The sequence below is a fragment of the Nicotiana tabacum genome, chromosome 8 (genome assembly GCF_000715075.1).
Source record: "Nicotiana tabacum cultivar K326 chromosome 8, ASM71507v2, whole genome shotgun sequence".
NCBI lineage: Eukaryota > Viridiplantae > Streptophyta > Magnoliopsida > Solanales > Solanaceae > Nicotiana > Nicotiana tabacum.
In genome coordinates, this window is record NC_134087.1 from 178,146,307 (window position 1) to 178,172,190 (window position 25,884).

At 40.4% G+C, this 25,884-nt stretch overlaps 1 protein-coding gene across 1 annotated transcript; it reads left to right on the forward strand.

Moving 5' to 3' along the window:
* The first annotated feature begins 288 nt into the window (after positions 1–288).
* Positions 289–25,884, forward strand: LOC142163420 (uncharacterized). Its single transcript, XM_075220703.1, has 2 exons — positions 289–357; positions 25,189–25,884. Exons 1-2 carry the CDS (start codon positions 289–291, stop codon positions 25,882–25,884), a joined length of 765 nt encoding a protein of 254 aa, XP_075076804.1.

The window sequence follows — 25,884 nt, forward strand, 5'->3', positions numbered from 1 at the left end:
TATATAGTCGGCAGTCTTGTACTCAATTAGCTCATTGAGCTATTCTTCAATTCCAGAATTCTCTTCTCCAAGCTTCCTCTACTAACATGGTATCAAAGCTGTGGAGAACGATTCATGGATGCAAATGCTCAATTCAGTAAAATCTCTTACTAATATCTCCTAAATTGATGTTCATAGTTGTGTTCTTCATTTCCCAGCAGATCGATAAAATTTCTACAAAATTAGCTCGATTTTGTCACTGTTTTTTCTTTGATTGTACGATTTGACTAAGTTTAAAGTCACGCGTCAATGGCGGAGATGACGAAGATCGATTATACTCATCCTTTGTTCCTGCAACCTTCTGACACCCCTGGACTGGTATTGATTCCAATTCAACTTACAGGATCTGAAAATACGTCCTGTGGAGTAGATTTATGTGTTGTCACGACCCGGAATTTCCACCGTCGGGATCGTGATGGCGCCTACTCGTGAAAGCTAGGCAAACCAACGGATACATTGTAACGCATTAATGATTAACCCAAACAACAATAAATAGTAAATAAAGCAAAGCAGATATAAAATGCGAAAGTTTTATAACAGCTCAAGTTCTAAAATAAGGCTACCCAACGATCTGGTGTCACAATTTCACGAACATCTACGAATTTCTATAAACACTAGTTTAGAAAGAAAAAAAAAGATACAACTGTTCTCAAAATGAAATGAGACAGGAAATCTAAAACATAATGAAGGGGACTCCAGGGTCTGCGAACGCCAGCAGATCTACGTCGGGTCTCATGTGGACTGAAGGCAGCCACCCAAACTCTACTCACGAGGTCCGTCACCGTAATCTACATAAAAAGTGTAGAGTGCAGTATCAATACAACCGACCCCATGTACTGGTAAGTGTCGAGCCTAACCTCGGCGAAGTAGTGACGAGGCTAGGACACGACAACCATATAAACCTGTAGAGTTAAATCATATACGAGATTTTATTGACGAAATTTTCAATGAAAGCTCAGATGGGGTAAGTGTGAAGAGTCACTATTGCCCTACTTTTCTTATTTCTTAGAAGAATGGCCCCGGTATACTCCTAAAAAGGGGATCCTCGCTCTACCGAATCGAAAGAATGACTTCTTCTATTTTTTGATATTTTAGCCTAACTTATTGATTATTAATTAAGAGACTTAGTGAATTTATTTAGTAACAAAAACCCCTCTTGGCGAAAAGTCAAGAAATCCTCCTAGTTTTCCATTGCATTGAGGAACGTGATGTCCTACGGTCAAGTCAAACAGAATCTTTGTTAGAAATATTATCACATAAGTATTTGTAAATGAAGAAAGGATTTTAGATTGTTGAAAGAAGAACCCTAAGGCTAGAGTGAGAAGAGTTATGACCCGATAGCTCTACGCCTACGGTTCCTTGTTAGGGGTTCATATAACATCTAAAACTAAAGAGTTTTATAACAGATTGAACAGATAAAGACGGAAAATGAAACATGCTGAGGGGAATATCAAATTCTGACAGTAATAAAGTAGAGAAGCAAAGTAAATATCAACTTTGAACCAACAGAAATGATAGCACGGTAACAAGTATACGACATCACCCTTCGTGCTTTTACTCTCGTCCTCACCATAGAAATCAACAGAAGCGTCACGGCATCACCCTTCGTGCTTTAACTCTCGCATAACCATGACACGAAATCACACTTCATGCATTAACACTCACAGAAATATGGCACGGCATCACCCTTCGTGCATTAACACTCACTGAATATGGCACGACATCACCCTTCATGCATTTACACTCTCACAATATCGTGCACGACATCACTCTTCGTGCTTTACACTCTTCCTCACCCAAACAATAAAAACAATAACATCCCGGCAAAGGAATCAGCTATAGCCAATCTCGTTTCAACATTTAACTTCACAAAATAAGTATCAACTTGAGTCAATACTCAACAATGATCAAATACCAAGAAAATGTCATAGGACTTGTCCAACTTGGATTATCATCAATTTAAACATGAACAGTACATAACAAGAGTCACAACAGTCATAGTATAAGACTCACTTGCATGCTCGACACCAACGTATAGATACTCGTCACCACACCTATACGTCGTACTTAACACTAACACGTAGCAAATAAGACACAACACCTACACGTAGCAAATAAGACACAACACCTATTCTCTTAAGCTAAGGTTAGACCAAACACTTACCTTGATCCCACGACCAAAAATCAAGCCTCAATTACCGCTTTTCCTTTGATTTCAACTTCCAAACTGCCCAAATCTATGCATAATTAACTAATTAATATCAATTAACGCTAAATAAACCAATTCTAATGCATGAGATATATTTCCCAATGTTTTTTCCAAAAGTCAAAAATCAACCCCAGGCTCGCTTGGTCAAAACTCAAAGTTCGAACAAAAATCCGACTACCCATTCACCCACGAACCCAAATTTGCAATTAGTTTTGAAATCCGACCTCAATTTGAGGTCCAAATCTCCAAATTTCGAAATTTCTAAATTCTACCCAAGAACACACAATTTCCCATGAAAAACCCTAAATTTTGAGATGAAATCATGTAAAAAGATGAAATTGATTGAAGAAAATGAGTTAGAAATTATTTACCTATGATATGGGGAAGAACTCTCCTTTGAAAAATCGCCTATGGGAGCTTAGGGGTTGAAAATTTGAGAAATGAGTTCAAAATCCCATCCAAGTCCCAACTTAACTGCTGCAGATGTTGCAATTGCGACTGGGGCTTTGCATTTGCGAGGCTCAGAAATGCGAGAAAGGCATCACAATTGCGAACCTTCCACATTTCTGCTGCAATCGCAAATGCGACCTTTTGGTCGCAAATGCGAAGTCCCCCTGCCTTGTTCCCTTCGCAAATGCGAACATGCCCAGGCCCAGCTTTCTTTGCATTTGTGATGGAAGCCTCGCGATTTCCAAGCCTTCAAAGCTCGCAAATGCGAAGCCTGATCTCGCAATTGCGAGATCAGAGGCCTGCAACTCTGCTGAAGCATACCAACAAATTCCCTAAGTTCAAAATCACTCCGTAGCCTATCCAAAACTCACCTGAGCCCTCGGGGATCCAAACCAAACATGCACACAAGTCTAAAAATATCATACGAACTTATTCATACGATCAAATCGCCATAATAACATCATAAACAACGAATTTAACACCAAAAATCATGAAATTCTCAAGATAGTTCAAAATTTCTATTTTCTCGACCAAGGATCCGAATTATTTCAAATCTCTTCCATTTTTCACAGATACGACTTAAATACTATATCAAACCTATATCGGATCCGGAACCAAAATACGGGCTCGATACCAATGAGATTGCACACTATTTCATTTCCAAAATTCTTATATTTTACATCAAATAATTTTCTTCAAAAAATCCATATCTCGGGCTAGGGACCTCGGAATTCGATTCTGGGCATACTCCCAAGTCCCATATTATACTACGGACCCTACAGGACTTCAGAATTTGGATTCGAATTCTAAAACATAAGATGACCCTTTGGGTCATCATATTCTCCACCTCTAAAATAACCGTTCGTTCTCGAACGGACATAGAAAAGTTCCCGAGTTGGAGAAAAGATGGTGATATCGGCTCCGCATATCGGACTCGGACTCCCAGGTAGTTGCCTCAACAGGCTGACCTCTCCACTGAACACGAACCGAAGGATAACTCTTCGATCTCAACTGACGAACCTGCCGGTCTAGGATAGCTACAGGATCCTCCTCATAGGTAAAAACTCTGTCCAACTGGACAGTGCTGAAGTCTAACACGTGGGATGGATCGCCATGATACTTCTGAAGCATGGACACATGAAACACTAGATGCACTGCTGATAAACCTGGTGGCAACGCAAGCTCGTAAGCCAACTCCCCCACTCTCCGAAGAATCTCAAAAGGCCCAATGAACCTAAGCCTTAACTTGCCCTTCTTCCCAAATCTCATCACGCCCTTCATAGGCGACACCCGAAGCAATACTCGCTCTCCGACCATGAATGCCACATCACGAACCTTAAGGTTGGCATAACTCTTTTGCCTGGATTGAACTGTACAAAGTCTATCCTGAATGATCTTAACCTTATCCAAGGCGTCCTGCACTAAATCTGTACCCAACAATCGAGCCTCTCCCAGTTCAAACCATCCAATCGACGACCGACACCGTCTACCATATAATACCTCATAGGGAGCCATCTGGATGCTCGACTGATGACTATTGCTGTAGGCAAACTCCGCTAATGGCAAGAACTAATCCCAAGAACCTCCAAAGTCAATAATACATGCGCGGAGCATATCCTCCAAAATCTAAATAGTACGCTCGGACTGTCCTTCCATCTGAGGATGAAATGTTGTGCTCAGCTCGACCCGCGTACCTAACTCACGCTGAACTGCCCTCCAAAAATGCGAGGTAAACTGCGTACCCCGATCGAAAATGATAGACACGGGCATACTATGAAGAAGAACAATCTCCCGGATGTAGATTTCAGCTAATCACTCTGAAGAATAGGAAATTGCCACAGGAATGAAATGTACTGACTTGGTCAACCTATCCAGAATAACCCATACGACATCGAACTTTTTCTGAGTCCGTGGGAGTCAAACAACAAAATCCATAGTGATACATTCCCACTTCCACTTAGGATCTCAATCTTCTAGAACAGACTACCAGGTCTCTGATGCTCGTACTTTACCTGCTAACAATTCAAACACCGGGCCACATATGCAACATTATCCTTCTTCATCCTCCTCTACCAATAATGATGCCGCAAGTCCTGATACATCTTAGCGGCTCCCGGATGAATAGAGTACTGGGAACTATGGGTCTCCTCTAGAATTAAATCACGAAGTCCATCCACATTAGGCATATAAATACGACCCTGCATCCGCAAAACTCCATCATCTCCCACTGTAACCTGCTTGGCACCTCCGTGCAACACTGTGTCTCTAAGGACAAGCAAATGAGGATCATCATATTGCCGATCTCTGATACGCTCAAATAATGAAGAACGGGCGACTGTGCATGCCAGAACATGGCTGGGCTTAGAAACATCCAACCTCACGAAATGATTGGCTAAAGCCTGAACATCCAAAGCAAGCGGTCTCTCACCGACTGGAATATATGCAAGGCTGCCCATACTAGCTGACTTCCTACTTAAAGCATCATCCACTACATTGGCCTTTCCAAGATGATACAAGATGGTGATATCATAGTCTTTCAATAGCTCCAATCACCTTCTCTACCTCAAATTTAGCTCCTTTTGCTTGAACAAGTATTGGAAACTCTTGTGATCCGTGAACACCTCACACGACACACCATATAAATAATGCCTACAAATCTTCAGCGCGTGAACAATGGCTGCTAGCTCCAAATCATGAACTGGATAATTCTTCTCGTGGATCTTCAATTGTCGCAAAGAATATGCAATAACCTTGACATTCTACATCAACACCGCATCAAGTCCAATACAAGATGCATCACAATATACTATATATGGCCCTGAACCTGTGGCAATACCAACACCGGCGCCGTAGTCAAAGTAGCCTTGAGCTTTTGAAAGCTTGCCTTACACTCATCCAACTACCTGAACCGGGCACCCTTCTAGGTCAACCTGGTCATCGGGGCTGCTATAGATGAAAACCCCTCCACAAACCGACGGTAATAACCCGCCAAACCCAAGAAACTCCGGATCTTTGTAGCTGATTGTCACGCCCCAAAATCCGAGGAGTGCGACCGGCGCTCAATCGAGTAAACCTGACTGAGCAAGCCTGTTAGGTTTCATACTACCCGAATTCGTCTTTGAATAAAGAGGAAATGTACACCATTAATCAAATTCTATAAACATGTCATTAACAAGTCCATTTCATTTCCATTAACAACTTCGTTCACAATTTTGAAGATATTACAAGTTTTATACATCATTGCCAAACATCAATATTTCTACTTTAATTTCAATACCCGACACTACCCACAACCTGTCTATGAAGCCTCTAAATACAATTGAAGAATAATATGGAAATGCCGGCAACAAGGCTCCGTCTATACCTCAAATACAAAGTATATGATAAACAGATGAAACAGAACCCCGAAACAAAGTGGGCTCACCAAGTCAGCTGAAAGGATGATGCGGCACTAGCTGCGACCATATCTGCCTGCTATAGAAACACTTACATCCATTTAAAGATGTAGCGCCCCCGGCAAAAGGGGCGTTAGTGCCATCGATTATGTATAACTAAACACCATCTCATTAGAAAGAATAACCATACAAGAGTAAAAGAAATCATAAGGACAACAAAGCTTCAAATAAGCATCACATCAATAATATAAGAGGTTCACATAGTTTTCACATAATTTCTGAAATTTTTGGTTGGGGCATTCCTTATCGTTGCATCATCATCCACATTACCACAGTTTCCTTGAGCGGAGTCCAATCATGTTCCGATCGGCTAAGCCGTCTTACCAAGGCGTTACTCTTATTTCATTTTCACTTTTCAGTTTCAATTATCAATACAGTACCGCCATATGTGTATAACATGGCGTCCGATCACGGCCCGGCCGATCGGCTAAGCCGTCTTACCAAGACGTTACTCTTATTTCATTCTCACTTCTCAGTTTCAATTGTCATTGCATTACCACCATGTGTGTATAACATGGTGTCCGATCACGACCCGATCAGCTAAGCCGTCTTACAAGATGTTACCCTTTTCCGTTAATCATCTCACTTCAATCTTTGGATTCACATGAATTAGTTTCTCGGCACTTGGGGCCACAATTACCACATTCCATAACTCACATTTCACATTTTTCCCATTTTCAACATTTATCTTGCCATTTAGGATCATAGGCACATACAAAAGTAATTTAAGTTATAAACATAGAGAGAAATTCATCTAGTTCGGCATATTAATCACAACGTAACCTTGACTTGACATTTAGGCATTTAGCATATAGCTCATGTTTTTCCACACATCCTCAATTTACAAAGAATAACACACTAAACACATAGAGAAGTATCTTCCACATACATTTTCACAACATCAATTCATTTGACATAACAAGTACCACATCAATCGAATTTCGGGTTTACAATATTTGCACGGGCACCATGGGAGCTCAATTTCTAAGAAGAGGGGGTTTTAGACATACATACCTTGTTTAAGCATTCCTTAAGTTACTACGACGTTCCAGAAATTCTATCAATCCCAATCTATTTGAGACATAACAAAATTGAACACAAATTACGAAGGTATTCATGGTTTCAGCTCATTTGAGCATTTTATTAAATACTAGTTGAGCATCTTGATTTCAATCTCTTTTACAAGATTTACTTCATTCCCCAACCTAATCTTTACTTATTTATGTTCAAAAATCTTCCCACAAATTCCTAATTTGTACATGCATGTATACATAATACTATTACACCCAAAAATTATACCTTAATAACCCATCCTACAATCTCTACAACACTAACACAACCTAGGTTAGACACCTATGGCTTCCAATCACCATCCCATGAGTTCTAATGTATATATCATACATAAATAATCACCATAGAGTATTTAGAGATGATAAACATACTTCTTGTAGTAAGAATCTTGAGAATCCCCACTTGTAGTGTTCTTGATCAATTTTGGGATTTGAATGGGAATCTATGGATTTTCAAGATCAATTCTTGTTAATATAAGTGTTTAGGAGTAGTAATCAACTCAAAATACTCCAAAACATTACCTTGGATCGCGATGTGCTTGTCCAAAGTGAGGTCTTGTGCGTACTCATTTACAACTTTAGTCTATTATGAAATTTTTCAACTTGGCTTAGACTTAGACCTCTCCTTAGACCCCAAATCACTTATAATATGACTTATACGCTTATTAACATATCCAATTGATATCCATTATATCATGAATCCTCATTTGCACGTGAGATAAAATAATTAGCCTATCTTGGCACCACGAAATCTTAAATTACTTAGCAAAAATTTTTGGGGCTTTACATTCTCCCCCGCTTAAGATCATTCGTCGTCAAATAAGGATCAAGGTTCATTCATTAGCCATCCTTATGTAACTTCAGATTTTTCACATCATGAAATATATCAACTGCCCCGAATTTGGCTAACTCCTTAAATTTCTAAAAATTTCGCCAGAGTTTCCTTTGTAACTAGGCCTATCCACCTGTCAGAGGGCCCCAGATACATATCCTAACAGCATATACATGTTCCATAGACATAACATAACTTGTACAACACCAACCATGGCCGCATAGGCAACATATATAACCAAAATGGAATAGTTTAACATAGATCAAATCAAAAGATAAGAGTTCATAGGAACCAAATGCATAAGAGCTATTACATGATTATTCAGAAAAATGTGGGTACTTCTTTCTCATTTTTTCCTCGGCTTCCCAAGTGGCTTCCTCAACCTGCTGGTTCCGCCATAACACTTTTACGGAGGCAATTTCCTTATTTCTCAATTTTCGGACTTGCCTATCATGAATGGCAACTGGAATTTCTTCATAATATAGTTTTTCATTAACCTAAATAGCTTCATTTGGCACAATAGTGGACGGATCTCCCACTACCTTCTTCAACATAGACACATGGAAGACCGGATGTACCAATGACATCTTGGGTGGAAGCTCGAGCTTGTATGCCACCTGACCAATCCTATGAATGATTCTGTACGGTCCGACATACCTCGAACTTAATTTCCCTTTCTTCCCGAATCGCATGATGCCCTTCATGGGGGAAACATTCAAAAATACCCAATCATCTTCTTTGAACTCCAAATCTCTTCGACGAATGTCCGAATAAGACTTTTGGCGACTCTGAGTAGTTTTCAACCTCTCCTTAATAATCTTGACTTTCTCCATGGCCTGATGCACGAGGTCCGGCCCTATCATTTCTGCTCCTCCAACCTCGAACCACCCAATGGGAGACCTACGTCTCCTTCCATACAGTGCCTCGAATGGTGCCATCTGGATACTAGCATGGAAGCTGTTGTTATAAGCAAACTCTATAAGTGGCAAATGATCATCCCAGATACCTTTAAAATCAAGAACGCAAGCACGCAACATATCCTCAAGCATCTGAATAGTTCGCTCTACTTGCCCGTTGATCTGAGGATGAAAAGCTGTACTAAGATTTACCTGCGTACCCAAGCCTTGCTGAAATTTCTTCCAAAAGTTGGCCATGAACTAAGCCCCTTGATCTGAAAAGATTGAGACCGGAGTGCCCTAAAACCTGACTATTTCTTTGATATACAACTGAGAATACTGTTCCGCTGTGTTGGTAGATTTGACTGGCAAGAAGTATGCTGATTTTGTGAGTCGATCCATAATTACCCAAATTGAGTCAAACTTGCACGGAGTGCGCGGTAACCCTACCACAAAATTCACATTTCCCATTTCCCATTTCCACATTGGGAATTCTACGGTTTGTGCCAATCCACCAGGCCTTTGATGTTCGCCCTTCACTTGCTGACAGTTTAGACATCTAGCCACAAAGTCCGCCACATCCCTTTTCATGTCATTCCACCAATAAAATTCCCTAAAATCATGATACATTTTCGTCGAACCTGGGTGCATGGAATACCTGGAAGTGTGAGCTTCTTCCATGATCCTATTTCGAAGACTGTCAATATCCGGAACACATAGGCGGACTTGGAACCGTAGGGTACTATCATCCATGCCAAAGGAAAAATCTGTGGTCTTGTGTTTATAAATCCCCTCTTTCAGTTGTGCTAACAATGGATCGTTGAATTGCTTCTCTTTCACTTCCGTCACAAGTGATGATTCAACCCTATTCTGCACAATCACTCCTCCTTCATTAGAGTCTGCCGGGTGAACTCCCAAACTAGACAACTGGTGAACCTCCCTGGCCAACGGCCTCTGATACGCCTCCAAATGAGCCAAGCTCCCCATAGATTTTCGACTAAGAACATCCGTTACAACATTAGCCTTTCCCGGGTGATAAAGAATATCAATGTCATAGTCCTTGAGTAACTGTAACCATATTCTTTGTCTTAGATTCAACTCCTTTTGCATGAAAATATATTGAAGGCTCTTGTGGTTCGTAAATACATCCACGTGGACCACGTACAAATAATGTCACCAAATCTTTAATGCAAACACCACTACCGCAATCTCTAAGTCATGTGTTGCATAGTTCTTTCCATGATTCTTGAGTTGCCTAGAGGGATAAACTATCACCTTAACATGTTGCATCATTAGTGGAACATCTTTATCATTTTTCTCTTACATAGGACCTCCCACGAATAGAGTTTTACAATAATTTCCCTAATATGGTTACAATCTCCTGTGAATACTTGCAACTAACTCTTCCAAATTCTCAACAAAAGACATTACTGAATGAGTTTTTTTAGGACCTTTTTATTTCACAGGAATAACATCTTCTAGCATGCGCACATACCTTAATATCCTCAACCTGCATGACATTGCATCAAATGTAATGTAACATTGTGCTCAGACCTTTCTTAGCCAACCTCTTCTTCCCATAGAATATTCTCACGATCCCTATTTATGGTTAAACACCGCCCAAAACACATATCAAATAACACCCTTTATATGTATACAATTTAGGATGAGTCACTGGCCCGAGAAGGGCATTCTCTGAAACTTGATATCCTCCTCAATTCTTCAACAACAACTTTTGATTTTTACTCTTAAGTGTAAGACTTAGTCCACTTGATTCTATCCTCGATGAGTAACTCACCTCATTCCCCGTATTGTATCTACCAATAGAGTTCCCTGATATTGCGGTTTAAGAGTTACTATGTTAAATATGTTTGGTCTGTAACAAGTGTTCATCCTCTTTCAATCTATTTTGAACCATTCATTTGCCCTTTGGGTAGATTGTGTTGTCTTTCCCCTTTCTTTTTATCGCCCTTTGGCCTGGACAATATGTTGGTACCATCTTTTCCTTCTAACTGGAACATTCATTCCCATTCTATTTTGCTCATAGTGCATAATTGATAGCCTTATTGTGCCACACCCTTGTCTACCTCCTGTGAACTTGTAATATCGTTGTGCCTGGTTTAGTGAGTTTATCATACCACAACTTCACCTCTAATAGTCTCACTTTCCATTGTATGTACGATTAGTCCTTTATAACTTTTATTAACACTTATGCTCTAAGCGAGTCCACCATTATGATACAAGATATTTTATGATAACCATGACCATCTCAATTTATAGGTTTTCTCCCCATCTCTTCTCACCTCATTCTTCCTAGCTAGGAAATAGCCATGCACTCTTCAATATGCTACGTGGTCTTTTCCCTTAGTTATTTCATCATGCTTACCTCATAACTCTTATGAGGATATCCGTGGGGAAGTGTGTTCATCCGCATATCACTTAACACTTATTTGCTCTCCATCAAGCCCAAATACCCTCTTGGGTTATTATAGCATCATATTTATTTCTCCCACTCATTCCTCCTTTCTTAACGTCTTGGAACTTTGGTTAAATCACAAATCTATGATTAACCCATTCTAAAAACTCGCAACCTTCCATATTTGACCTATAGTACTTCCTTAGGTTCCTATGTTCCTGACCCTCTAAAAAGTATAAAATCCCTTTACAAACATACTCTTAGTTTCTAGGATCGTTGACCCTATCATTTACATTGCCATGTATGAAGAATTTACCTTCCTTAACCTTCCACCTTTTTGGGGGTACTAGTCTATCATTATCATATCCTTTCAGATAATCACGTTATCCATTATCACTTTTCTAGACTACGCATGTCTTCAACAAAATATTCAAACATCATAGCTACATGGTCTTACTCTTGTTTCATTATATTTAAGTGGCCTCACTATAGCTTTCCTCCCCCACTTGGGGCGAATGTCCCGGATTTCGACACAAGTCTTAAATTTTGGCAACTTTAGGGACATATGTCTCATATCTCTATCCCTCATATATATGTTCGACTATTAGGGAGATTTAAGTCACCATGGTATTAATCTCTTAAGTTCTCTTCTCTTATTCAAACACACGGGCTTGGGATTCCAATTCCTCATGTCAATATCCGTTAAGAGTGTAATATCACTTCATACACTTCTGGATTTTTATAAAGTTCGTAGTAGAGGGGTCTTCTCATCGTGGGTTCAATTGACTCTCCTTTCATAACTTCTTGTCTCCTAGGAGAGACTTGCACTCTCATCATTAATCTCCTGGTCACGTCTCTCATATATCGCGTGCTTATATAACTAATTTTCTTTCACACCTTAGGTTCATTTACATGCTTCTCACACTACCCACATGTGCTATTCAAGCTTACATATCACTTTTCAATTCAATGTTTCTTTAGAGGTGGTAATCATTTTTAACACTTTTCTCGAATAAATTATGCTCATGGTACGATGTACTTATCCTATATGCCCATACCATTCGTTCAACAAGATACATGTTCCATCTCCTTAATATTGATGCCTTTTCCTATTGGTCATGCCATATGACAACATTACTTGAAATAGACGAAAGAGCGTTTAAACTTACGTTGAATCTCAACGCACGAGTTAGAAAATAATCTTAGTCAAGCTTTATCGCACGATCTGGAGTGTTGAAGAAGGGTAACATTCCTACATCCATTTAAAGACGTAGCACCCCCTGGCAAAAGGGACGTTAGTGCCATCGAATAGCACTAGTATGTATAACTAAACACCATCTCATTAGAAAGAACAACCATACAAGAGTAAAAGAAATCATAAGGACAACAAAGCTTCAAATAAGCATCACATCAATAATATAAGAGGTTCACATAGTTTTGACATAATTTCTGAAATTTTTGGTTGGGGCATTCCTTATTGTTGCATCACGGTCCGATCAGCTAAGCCGTATTACTAAGACATTACTCTTATTTTATTCTCACTTTTCAGTTTCAATTATCAATACAATACCACCATGTGTGTATAACATGGCGTCCGATCACGGCCCAATCGGCTAAGCCGTCTTACCAAGATGTTACTCTTATTTCGTTCTCACTTTTCAGTTTCAATTATCGTTGCATTACTACCATGTGTGTATAACATGGTATCCGATCACGACCGATCGGCTAAGCCGTCTTACAAGACGTTACCCTTTTCCGTCAATCATCTCACTTCAATCTTTGGATTCACATGAATTAGTTTCTCGGCACTTGGGGCCACAATTACCACATTCCATAACTTAAATTTTGCATTATTCCCATTTTCAACATTTATCTTGCCATTTAGGATCATAGGCACATACAAAAGTAATTTAAGTTATAAACATAGAGAGAAATTCATCTAGTTCGGCATATTAATCACAATGTAACCTTGACTTAACATTTAGGCATTTAGCACATAGCTCATGTTTTTTCACACATCCTCAATTTACAAAGAATAACACACTAAACACATGGAGAAGCATCTTCCACATACATTTTCACAACATCATTTTATTTGACATAACAAGTACCACATCAATCGAATTCCGGGCTTACAACATTTGCACTGGCACCATGGGAGCTCAATTTTTAAGAAGAGGGGGTTTTAGCCATACATACCTTGTTTAAGCTTTCCTTAAGTTACTACGACGTTCCGGAAATTCTAGCAATTTCAATCTACTGGAGACATAACAAAATTGATCACAAATTAGGAAGGTATTCATGGTTTCAGCTCATTTGAGCATTTTATCAAATACTAGTTGAGCATCTTAATTTCAAATCGTTTTACAAGATTTCCTTCATTCCCCAACCCAATCTTTACTTATTTATGTTCAACAATCTTCCCACAAATTCCTAATTTGTACATGCATGTATACATAATATTATTACACCAAAAAATCATACCTTAATAACCCGTCTCACAATATCTACAACACCAACACAACCTAGGTTAGGTACCTATGGCTTCGAATCACCATCCCATGAGTTCTAACGTATATATCATACATAAATAATCACCATAGAGTTGTTAGAGATGATAAACATACCTCTTGTAGTAAGAATCTTGAGAATCCCCACTTGTAGTGTTCTTGATCAATTTAGGGATTTGAATGGGAATTTATGGATATCAATCCTTGTTATTATAAGTGTTTAGGAGTAGTAATCAACTCAAAATACTCCAAAAACATTACCTTGGATCATAGGAGGGAAGTATGGGACGGATTCCCCTTGATAGAGCAAGCCCTAGCTCAAAACAATGACTTAGAGACTCTCCATACCCGGTCTTGGAGTATATATAGGGCTGCCAGGCGCGCGACCACGGTCAAACCGCGCCTGGGACGCGCTGGCCGTGCTCAGGCCGCGTCGGAGGCAGAAACTTTCAGTTTTCCCGCGGCCGCGCCGCGGACGCGCGTGTGACACAGGTCCGGTAAAATAGTCATAACTTTCTGTATACACCTTGAAATGACGAACGGTTTGATGTGTTGGAAACTAGAGTCAAAGGAATTTAATATTATAGGTTGTGCATCACAAAATACCTTATATAAGTGGAGATATGCTTGTCCAAAGTGAGGTCTTGTGCGTAGTCATTTACAACTTTAGTCTATTATGAAATTTTCCAACTTGGCTTAGACTTAGGCCTCTTCTTAGACCCCAAATCACTTATAATATGACTTATACGCTAATTAACATATCCAATTGATATCCATTATATCATGAATACTCATTTGCATGTGAGATAAAATAATTAGCCTATCTTGGCACCACGAAATCTTAAATTACTCAGCAAAATTTTCTGGGGCTTTACATTCTCCCCCGCTTAAGATCATTCGTCCTCGAATGAGGATCAAGATTAATTCATTAGCCATCCTTATGTAACTTCAGCTTTTTCACATCATGAAATATGTCAACAACCCCGAATTTGGCTAACTCCTTAAATTTCCGAAAGTTTCGCCAGAGTTTCCTTTGTAACTAGGCCTATCCACCTGTCAGAGGGCCCCAGATACATATCCTGACAGCATATACATGTTCCATAGACATAACATAACTTGTACAACACCAACCATGGCCGCATATGCAACATATATAACCAAAATAGAATAGTTTAACATAGATCAAATCAAAAGATAAGAGTTCATACGAATCAAATGCATAAGAGCTATTACATGACTATTCAAACAAATGTGGGTACTTCTTTCTCATTTCTTCCTCGGCTTCCCAAGTGGCTTCCTCAACCTGCTGGTTCCGCCATAACACCTTTACGGAGGCAATTTCATTATTTCTCAATTTCCGGACTTGCCTATCAAGAATGGCAACTGGAATTTCTTCATAAGATAGTTCTTCATTAACCTCAATAGCTTCAATTGGCACAATAGTGGACGGATCTCTCACTACCTTCTTCAACATAGACACATGGAAGACCGGATATACCAACGACATCTCGGGTGGAAGCTCGAGCTTGTATGCCACCTGACAAATCCTCTGAATGATTCTGTACGGTCTGACATACCTCGGACTTAATTTCCCTTTCTTCCCGAATTGCATGATGCCCTTAATGGGGGAAACCTTCAAAAATACCCAATTATCTTCTTTGAACTCCAAATCTCTTTGAGGAATGTCCGAATAAGACTTTTGGCGACTATGAGCAGTTTTCAACCTCTCCTTAATAATCTTGACTTTCTCCATGGCCTGATGCACGAGGTCCGGCCCTATCAATTCTGCTCCTCCAACCTCGAACCACCCAATGGGGGAACTACATCTCCTACCATACAGTGCCTCGAATGATGCCATCTGGATACTAGCATGGAAGTTGTTGTTATAAGCAAACTCTATAAGTGGCAAATAATCATCCCAGCTACCTTTGAAATCTAGAACACAAGCACGCAACATGCACTCAAGCGTCTGAATAGTCCGCTCTACTTGCCCGTCGATCTGAGGATGAAAAGTTGTACTAAGATTTACCTGCGTACCCAAGCCTAGCTGAAATTTCTTCCAATAGTTGGAAGTGAACTAAGCCCTTCGATCTGAAATGATTGAGACTGGAGTGCCCTACAACCTGACTATTTCTTTGATATACAATTGAGCATACTATTCCGCTGTGTCGGTAGATTTGACTAGCAAGAAGTGCGCTGATTTCGTGAGTCGATCCACGATTACCCAAATTGAGTCAAACTTGCGTGGAGTGCGTGGTAACCCTACCACAAAATTCATATTGATCATTTCCCATTTCCACATTGGGACTTCTACGCTTTTTGCCAATCCACCAGGCCTTTGATGTTCGGCCTTCACTTGCTGACAGTTCTGACATCTAGCCACAAAGTCCGCCACATCTCTTTTCATGTCATTCCACCAATAAAATTCCCTGAAATCATGATACATTTTTGTAGAACCTGGGTGCATGGAATACCTGGAAGTGTGAGCTTCTGCCATGATCCTTTTTCGAAGACCGTCAATATCTGGAACACATAGGCGGCCTTGGTACCATAGGGTACCATCATCCATGCCAATGGAAAAAGCTGTGGTCTTGTGTTTATGAATCCCCTCTTTTAGTTGTGCTAACAATTGATCATTGAATTGCTTTTCTTTCACTTCCATCACAAGTGATGATTCAACCCTATTCTGCACAATCACTCCTCCTTCATTAGAGTCCGCCAGGAGAACTCCCTAACTAGCCAACTGGTGAACCTCCCTGGACAACAGCCTCTAATGCGCCTCTAAATGAGCCAAGCTCCTGATAGATTTTCGACTAAGAGCATCCGCTACAACATTAGCCTTTCCCGGGTGATAGAGAATATCAATGTCATAGTCCTTGAGTAACTCTAGCCATTTTCTTTATCTCAGATTCAACTCCTTCTACATGAAAATATATTGAAGGCTCTTGTGGTCCGTAAATACATCCACGTGGACCCCATACCAAAAATGTCGCCAAATCTTTAGTGCAAACACCACTGCCGCAAGCTCTAAGTCATATGCTGCATAGTTTTTTCCATGATTCTTGAGTTTCCTAGAGGCATAAACTATCACCTTAACATGTTGCATCATTAGTGGAACATCTTTATCATATTTCTCTTACATAGGACCTCCCACGAATTGAGTTCTACAATAATTTCCCTAATATGGTTACAATCTCCTGTGAATACTTAAAACTAACTCTTCCAAATTCTCAACAAAAGACATTACTGAATGAGTTTTTTTAGGACCTTTTTATTTCACAGGAATAACATTTTCTAGCCTGTGCACATACCTTACTATCCTCAACCTGCATGACATTGCATCAAATGTAATGTAACATTGTGCTCAGACCTTTCTTAGCCCACCTCTTCTCCCCATATGTGCCTTATAGAATTTAAGAAACCACACTACTTCCCCTGTGAATATTCTCACGATCCCTCTTTACGGTTAAACACCGCCCAAAACACATATCAACCAACACCCTTTATATGTATACAATTTAGGAAGAGTCACTGGCCCGAGAAGGGCATTCTCTGAAACTTGAGATCCTCCTCAATTCTTCAACAACAACTTTTGATTTTTACTCTTAAGTGTAAGACTTAGTCCACCTGATTCTATCCTCTATGAGTAACTCACCTCATCCCCGTATTGTAGCTACCAATAGAGTTCCCTGATATTGCAGTTTAAGAGTTACCATGTTAAACATGTCTGGTCTGTAACAAGTGTTCAAGATGTTATGAGTTCAGAATGTGTGTACAACATGGCGTCCGATCACAGCCCGATCGGCTAAGCCGTCTTACCGAGACGTTACTCTTATTTTGTTCTCACTTTTCAGTTTCAATTATCATTGCATTACCACCATGTGTGTATAACATGGCGTCTGATTACGGCCCGATCGGCTAAGCCATCTTACAAGACGTTACCCTTTTCCGTTAATCATCTCACTTTAATCTTTGGATTCACATGAATTATTTTCTCGGCACTTGGGGCCATAATTACCACATTCCATAACTCACATTTCGCATTGTTCCCATTTTCAACATTTATCTTGCCATTTAGGATCATAGGCACATACAAAAGTAATTTAAGTTATAAACATAGAGAGAAATTCATCTAGTTCGGCATATTAATCACAATGTAACCTTGACTTGACATATAGGCATTTAGCACATAGCTCATGTTTTTCCACACATCCTCAATTTACAAAGAATAACACACTAAACACATGGAGAAGCATCTTCCACATACATTTTCACAACATCAATTTATTTGACATAACAAGTAACACATCAATCGAATTCCGGGCTTACAACATTTGCACGGGCACCATGGGAGCTCAATTTATAAGAAGAGGGGGTTTTAGCCATACATACCTTGTTTAAGTTTTTCTTAAGTTACTACGACGTTCCAGAAATTCTAGCAATCCCAATCTACTTGAGACAAAAAAATATTGAACACAAATTAGGAAGATATTCATGGTTTCAGCTCATTTGAGCATTTTATCAAATACTAGTTGAACATCTTGATTTCAAATCTCTTTTACAAGATTTCTTTCATTCCCCAACCCAATCTTTACTTATTTTTGTTCAGCAATCTTCCCACAAACCTAATTTGTACATGCATGTATATATAATACTATTACACCCAAAAATCATACCTTAATAACCCATCTCACAGTCTCTACAACACCAACACAACCTAGGTTAGGCACCTATGGCTTCCAATCACCATCCCATGAGTTCTAACATATATATCATACATAAATAATCACTATAGAGTAGTTAGAGATGATAGACATACCTCTTGTAGTAAGAATCTTGAGAATCCCTACTTGTAGTGTTCTTGATCAATTTAGGGATTTAAATGGGAATCTATGGATTTTTCAAGATCAGTCCTTGTTAATATAAGTGTTTAGGAGTAGTAATCAACTCACAATACTCCAAAAACATTACCTTGAATCATAGGAGGGAAGTATGGGACGGATTTTCCTTGATAGAGCAAGCCCTAGCTCAAATAATGACTTAGAGACTCTCCATACCCAGTCTTAGGCTATTTATAGGGCTGCTAGGTGCGCGACGGCGGTCAAACTGCGCCTGGGATGTGGTGGCCACGCTCGCACCGTGCTCGGAGGCAAAAACTTTCAGTTTTCCAGGGCCGCGCCGCGGAAGCGCGTCTGACACTGGTCCGGTAAAATGGTCATAACTTTCTGTATATACCTCCAAATGACAAACAGTTTGATGCGTTGGAAACTAGACTCAAAGGGATTTAATTTGATATCATCGCACAAAACCTTATATAAATTGAGATATGCTTGTCCAAAGTGAGGTCTTGTGCATACTCATTTACAACTTTAGTCTATTATGAAATTTTCCAACTTGGCTTAGACTTAGGCCTCTCCTTAGACCCCAAATCACTTATAATATGACTTATATTCTTATTAACATATCCAATTGATATCCATTATATCATGAATCCTCATTTACGTGTGAGATAAAATAATTAGCCTATCTTGGCACCACGAAATCTTAAATTACTTAGCAAAATTTTTTGGGGCTTTACACTGATGTGGGTCTAGGCCAGTCCTTGACTGCCTCAATCTTAGGATCCACCTGAATGCCCTCTGCTGATACAACGTGACCCAAGAATACAACTGAACTCAACCAAAACTCACATTTCGAAAACTTAGCATATAACTAGCTTTCTCTCAAAGTCTGAAGAACAAATCGAAGATGCTGGTCATGCTCCTCTCGACTGCGGGAGTAGATCAAGATATCATTAATGAAAAAAATCACAAAGGAATCCAGATATGGCTTGAACACTCGGTTCATCAAATCCATAAAAGCTGCTGGGGCATTTGTCAACCCAAATGACATCACTAGAAACTCATAATGGCCGTACCGAGTGCGAAATACTGCACATCCTCATCGACCCATCCTTCTTCTTAACAAACAACACCAGTGCACCTCAGGGTGAGACACTAGGTCTAATAAAGCCCTTATCAAGCAAATCTTGCAATTCCTCCTTCAATTATTTCAACTCTGGCGGGGCCATATGGTATGGAGGGATAGAAATGGGCTGAATGCCATGAGCCAAATTGATGCAAAAGTCAATATCCCTGTCAGGTGGCATCCTCGGCTGGTTTGCAGGAAATACCTCTGGAAACTCACGAACAAATGGTATGGAGTCCATGGAAGGAACCTCTACACTGGAATCTCGAACATAAGCCAAATAAGCTAAACACCCCTTCTCGACCATACACCGAGCATTCATATAAGAAATGACCCTACTAGTAGAATGACCAGGAGTCCCTTTCCATTCCAATAGAGGCAACCCCGACAAGGCAAAGGTCACAGTCTTGGCGTGATAGTCCAATATGGCATGATAAGGTGACAACCAATCCATCCCCAAAATGACATCAAAATCGACCATATCAAGAAGTAAGAGATCTACACGGGTCTCAAGACCCCCAATAATAACCACACACGAGCGATACACACGATTTACGACAATAGAATCACCCACTGGTGTGGACACATATATAGGATAACTCAAAGAATCATGAGGCACAACCAAATACGTAGCAAAATAAGATGACACATAGGAGTATGTAGACCCTGGATCAAATAGAACTGAAGCATCTCTACTGCAAACTGAAACTGTACTTGTGATAATGGCATTGGATGCCTCAGCCTCAGGCTTGGCTAGGAAAGCATAACATCGGGGCTGGGCCCCACCACTCTGAACTACATCCCTAAGATGACCTCTTGTTGGCTGGCCTCCACCTCTAGCGGCCCGACCTCCACCTCTAATATCTTGACCTCCACCTCTAGCTGCCTGACCCCTACCTCTAGCTGGATGAGCGGGCGGTGGAACACCCGGTTCCAGAACCACCGCACGAGAACCCTGATACTGAGAATTGCTCGATGCTCGAGGGAAAAATCTATCAATGTGCCTTGGATAACCACATGTATAACAAGACCTCGGCTGCTGAGACTGTTGACCCTGAAACTGACCCTGACGGCCTGAGTAACCACCATGATAACTTTGGAGCAGAGGTGCATTGATAGGAGTTAGTGGTGCACTGTAGGGTAGTTGATCAAAATACTGCATATGAGAACCACGACCACTTGGATCACCGTGAGAAGTCTGAAGTGCTGAATGAAACAGTCTAGGAGAATGGCCCCTACCAAAAGAATCCCTGCCTCCAGATGAGGCACCACTAAACCTCCAAAATGACGAGGCCTCTTGTCAGACCCCTAACCACTCTCCTGTGATAGAACCATCTCAACTCACCTGGCCATATTAGCTGCATCCTGGAAAGAAATCTCACTCCTTGTCTCCTTAGCCATCTGCAACCTGATAGGCCGAGCAAGTCCCTCAATAAACCTCCCCACCCTCTCTCTCTCGGTGGGAAGTATAAGAAGAGCATGACGGGCCAAGTCAATAAATCTGGTCTCGTACTGAGTGACAGTCATAGAACCCTACAGGAGATGCTCAAACTGCCTCCAATAGTCATCCCTCTGAGTGGTAGGAAGAAAGTTATCCAGAAACAGCTGAAAGAACTGATCCCAAGTCAAAGTAGGCGACCCAGCTGGCCTGGCCAAACAATAATCCCTCTACCAATTCTTGGCAGAACTTGACAGATGAAAAATAGCAAAGTCGACCCCATTGGTCTCCACTATCCCCATGTTCCGTAGAACCTCATGACATTTATCCAAATATTCCTAGGAATCCTTTGAAGATGTACTGCCATAGGTAGTAGTGAAAAGCTTGGTAAATCTGTCCAATCTCCACAAAGCATCTGAAGACATAGCTGCTCTATTACCGGTACGAGCTACAACACTCCACTGAACTACCCCAATTGGCTGAGATGCTAGAGTCTGAAACTGAGGAGCCATTTGCTCCGGAGTGTGTGTAGCGGGAGTGTGTGTAGCGGGAGTCTGTGCTCCTCCCCTAGCCTGAGAGATGGCTGGTGCTACAGGAAGTATGCAAGCCTGAGTGACACTCTCCATAAGGCCCACTAGATGGACCAGAGCATCTCGGACTACCGGGGTAGCGATGAACCCCTCTGGAACCTGAGCTGGCCCTGCTGGAATGGTCTGGGATGGAGCATCATCATCAAACTCTACTTGAGGCCCCACCGCTGGTGCTGCTACTCTGGGCTGAGCCTTGCCCCTGCCTCGGCCTCGTCCTCTGCCCCTCGTAGGAGCTGCCATTTTGGGGGCTAAGGCTGCTGATATATAAAGCCATACGTTTCTCTCCATTTGGGTAAGAATAGAGTAGAAGTTTAATTAGTATTGAGAAATCAAACTCACGACAGAGAGGAATAGAAGTGAAGTTGTTCCTAAACTCTGTAGCCTGTGGGGGATAAGCACAGATGTCTCCGTACCGATCCCTCGGACTCTACCTAGCTTATTTGTGAATTGGGAGACCTAGGCAACCTAGTTCTCTGATACCAATTTGTCACGACCCGGATTTCACACCGTCGGGATCATGATGACGCCTACTCGTGAAAGCTAGGCAATCCAACGGATACATTCTAACGCATTGATGATTAACCCAAACAACAATAAATAGTAAATAAAACTAAGCAGATATAAAATGTGGAAGTTTTATAGTAGCTCAAGTTCTAAAACAAGTCTACCCAACGATCTAGTGTCACAATTTCACGAACATCTACGAATTTCAACAAACACTGGTTTAGAAAAAAAAGATACAATTGTTCTTGAAATAAAATGAGATAGGAAATCTAAAACATAAGGAAGGGTACTCCAGGGTTTGCGAACACCGGCAGATCTACCTCGGGTCTCCTATGAACTGAAGGTAGCCACCCAAACTCTACTCACGATGTCTGTCACCGTAATCTGTATAAAAAGTGCAGAGTGCAGTATCGGTACAACCGACCCCATGTACTAGTAAGTGTCGAGCCTAACCTCGGCGAAGTAGTGACAAGAGTAGGACACGACAATCATATAAACCTGTGTAGTTAAATCATATACGAGAAACAATAATAACAGAATTGAACAGATAAAGACGGGAAAGGAAAACATGCTGAGGGGAATATCAAATTCTGACAGTAATAAAGTAGAGAAGCAAAGTAAATATCAACTTTTAACCAACAGAAATGATAGCATAGTAACAAGTGCACGACATCACCCTTCGTGCTTTTACTCTCGTCCTCACCATAGAAATCAACAGAAATGGCACGACATCACCCTTCGTGCTTTTACTCTCTCATAATCATGGCACGACATCATACTTCGTGCATTAACACTCAAAGAAATATGGCACAACATTACCCGTCGTGCATTAACACTCACTGAATATGGCACGACATCACCCTTCGTGCATTAACACTCTCTCACAATATCGTGAACGACATCACCGTTCATGCTTTGCACTCTTCCTCACCCAAATAATAGAAATAATAACATCCCGGCAAGGGAATCAACTATAGCCAATATCGTTTCAACAATTAACTTCACAAAATAAGTCTCAACTTGAGTAAATACTCAACAATGATCAAATACTAAGAAAATATCATAGGACTTGTCCAACATGGATAATCATCAATTTAAACATGAACAGAACATAACAAGAGTCACAACAGTCACAGTATAAGACTCACTTGCATGCTCGACACCAACGTATAGATACTAGTCACCACACCTATACGTCATACTCAACACTAACACATAGAAAATAAGACACAATACTTATTCCCTCAAGCTGAAGTTAGACCAAACACTTATCTCGATCCCACAGCCTAAAATCAAGCCTCAATTACCGCTTTTCCTTTGATTTCCCCTTCCAAACCGCTCGAATCTATGCATAATTAGCATCAATTAACGCTAAATAAACCAATTCTAATGCATGAGTATAGACTTCCCAATGTTTTCCACAAAAAGTCAAAAATCGACCCCAAGCCCACTTGGTCAAAACTTGAAGTTCGAACCAAAACCCGACTACTCGTTCACCCACGAACCCAAATATGCAATTGATTTTGAAATCCGACCTCAATTGGAGATCCAAATCCCCAAATCTCGAAATTTCTAAATTCTACCCAAGAATACCCAATTTGACATAAAACCCCTATATTTTGAGATGAAATCATGTAAAAAGATGAAATTGATTGAAGAAAATGAGTTAGAAATCGTTTACCTATGATTTGGGGAAGAACTCTCCTTTGGAAAATCGCCTATGGGAGCTTAGGGCTTGAAAATTTGAGAAATGAGTTCAAAATCCTGGCCAATTCCCAACTTAACTGCTGCAGATGTCGCAATTGCGACTAAAGCTTCGCATTTGCGAAGCTCGCAAATGCGAGAAAGGCATCGCAATTGCGAACCTTCCGCATTTCTGCTGCAATCACAAATGCGACCTTTTGGTTGCAAATGCAAAGTTCTCCCTGCACTGTTCCCTTCGAAAATGCGAATAAAAGTTCGCAATTGTGAACATGCCCATGCCCAGCTTCTTTCACATTTGCTATGGAAGCCTCACAAATTCTAAGCCTGCAAATCGCGCAAATGCGAAGCCTGATCTCGCAATTGCGAGATCAGAGGCCTGTAACTCTGCTGAAGCATACCAGTAAATTCCCTAAGTTCAAAATCACTCTATAGCCTATCCAAAACTCATTCGAGCCCTCAGGGCTCCAAACCAAATATGCACACAAGTCTACAAATATCATATGGACTTGCTCGTGCGATCAAATCGCCAAAAATAACATCTTAAACAACGAATTTAACTCCAAAACTCCTGAAATTCTCAAGATAGTTCAAAATTTCTATTTTCTCGACCAAGGGTTCAAATTATATCAAACACTTCCGTTTTTTCACAAAATTTCACAGATATGACTTAAATACTATATTAAACCTGTACCGGGCTCCGGAACAAAAATACGGGCCCGATACCAATGAGATTATACAGTATTCCATTTTCAAAAATCCTTATATTTTTCAGGAAATAATTTTCTTCAAAAAGTTTATTTCTCGGGCTACGGACCTCGAAATTCGATTCCAGGCATACGCCCAAGTCCCATATTATACTACGGGACCGTTAAATCACAGGTCCGGGCCCGTTTACCAAAAATATTGATCGAAGTCAACTTTAATTAATTTTAAAGGCAAATTTCAATATTTTTCTTAAATTTTATATAAAAACTTTTTGAAAATGCGCCCGGGCTGCGCAGGCAAATAGAGGAGAAATAAAATGAAGTTTTCAAGGCTTCAAAACCTGGATTCGGATTCTTAAACAAAAGATGACCATTTGGGTCATCACATGCGCGTTGTTCTATAGGCAAAGCGCGAGTTAGGATTCATTACTAGAACGTGCATTAAAGCTTCATTTGAAGATAAATGGCATGAGGAATGGGAGACATGCAATGAAATAGCGCATTCATGGATTATGAACTCAGTTTCGAAGGATCTACTAAGTGGAATAATTTATACATCAGATGCGCATGTAGTGTGGGAAGATCTTAAGAGGCAATTTGATAAGGTGAATCGAGTGAGGATCTTTCAAATGCATAGAGGAATTTCGAGGTTATCACAAGGATCTGACTCTGTTGTTGTGTACTTCACAAAGCTGAAAGAGCTATGGGCTGAATATGATGTACTTGTACCGAATTGTGGATGTGTGAAATTAAAGGAATATGTTATACATCTGCATCAACAGAGGTTGATGCAATTTTTGGATGGTCTGAATGACACTTATGACCAAGCTCGAAGACAGATTTTGATGAAGATGACTGAACCTACACTCAACCAAGCATATGCTATGATCACACAAGATGAAAGCCAACAGTTTATGGGAGGTAGTGCAATGGAAGAAAAGATGGATCCTATGGCAATGCAAGTTGGAAGAGGTCAAGATTTTCGAGGGAAGAAACAATTTCTGCAGTGTGAGCATTGCTATATGAAGGGCCACACTAAGGAGAATTTCTTCAAAATCATTGGTTACCCTGATGATTTCAAAAGGAAGAAAAATTATTAG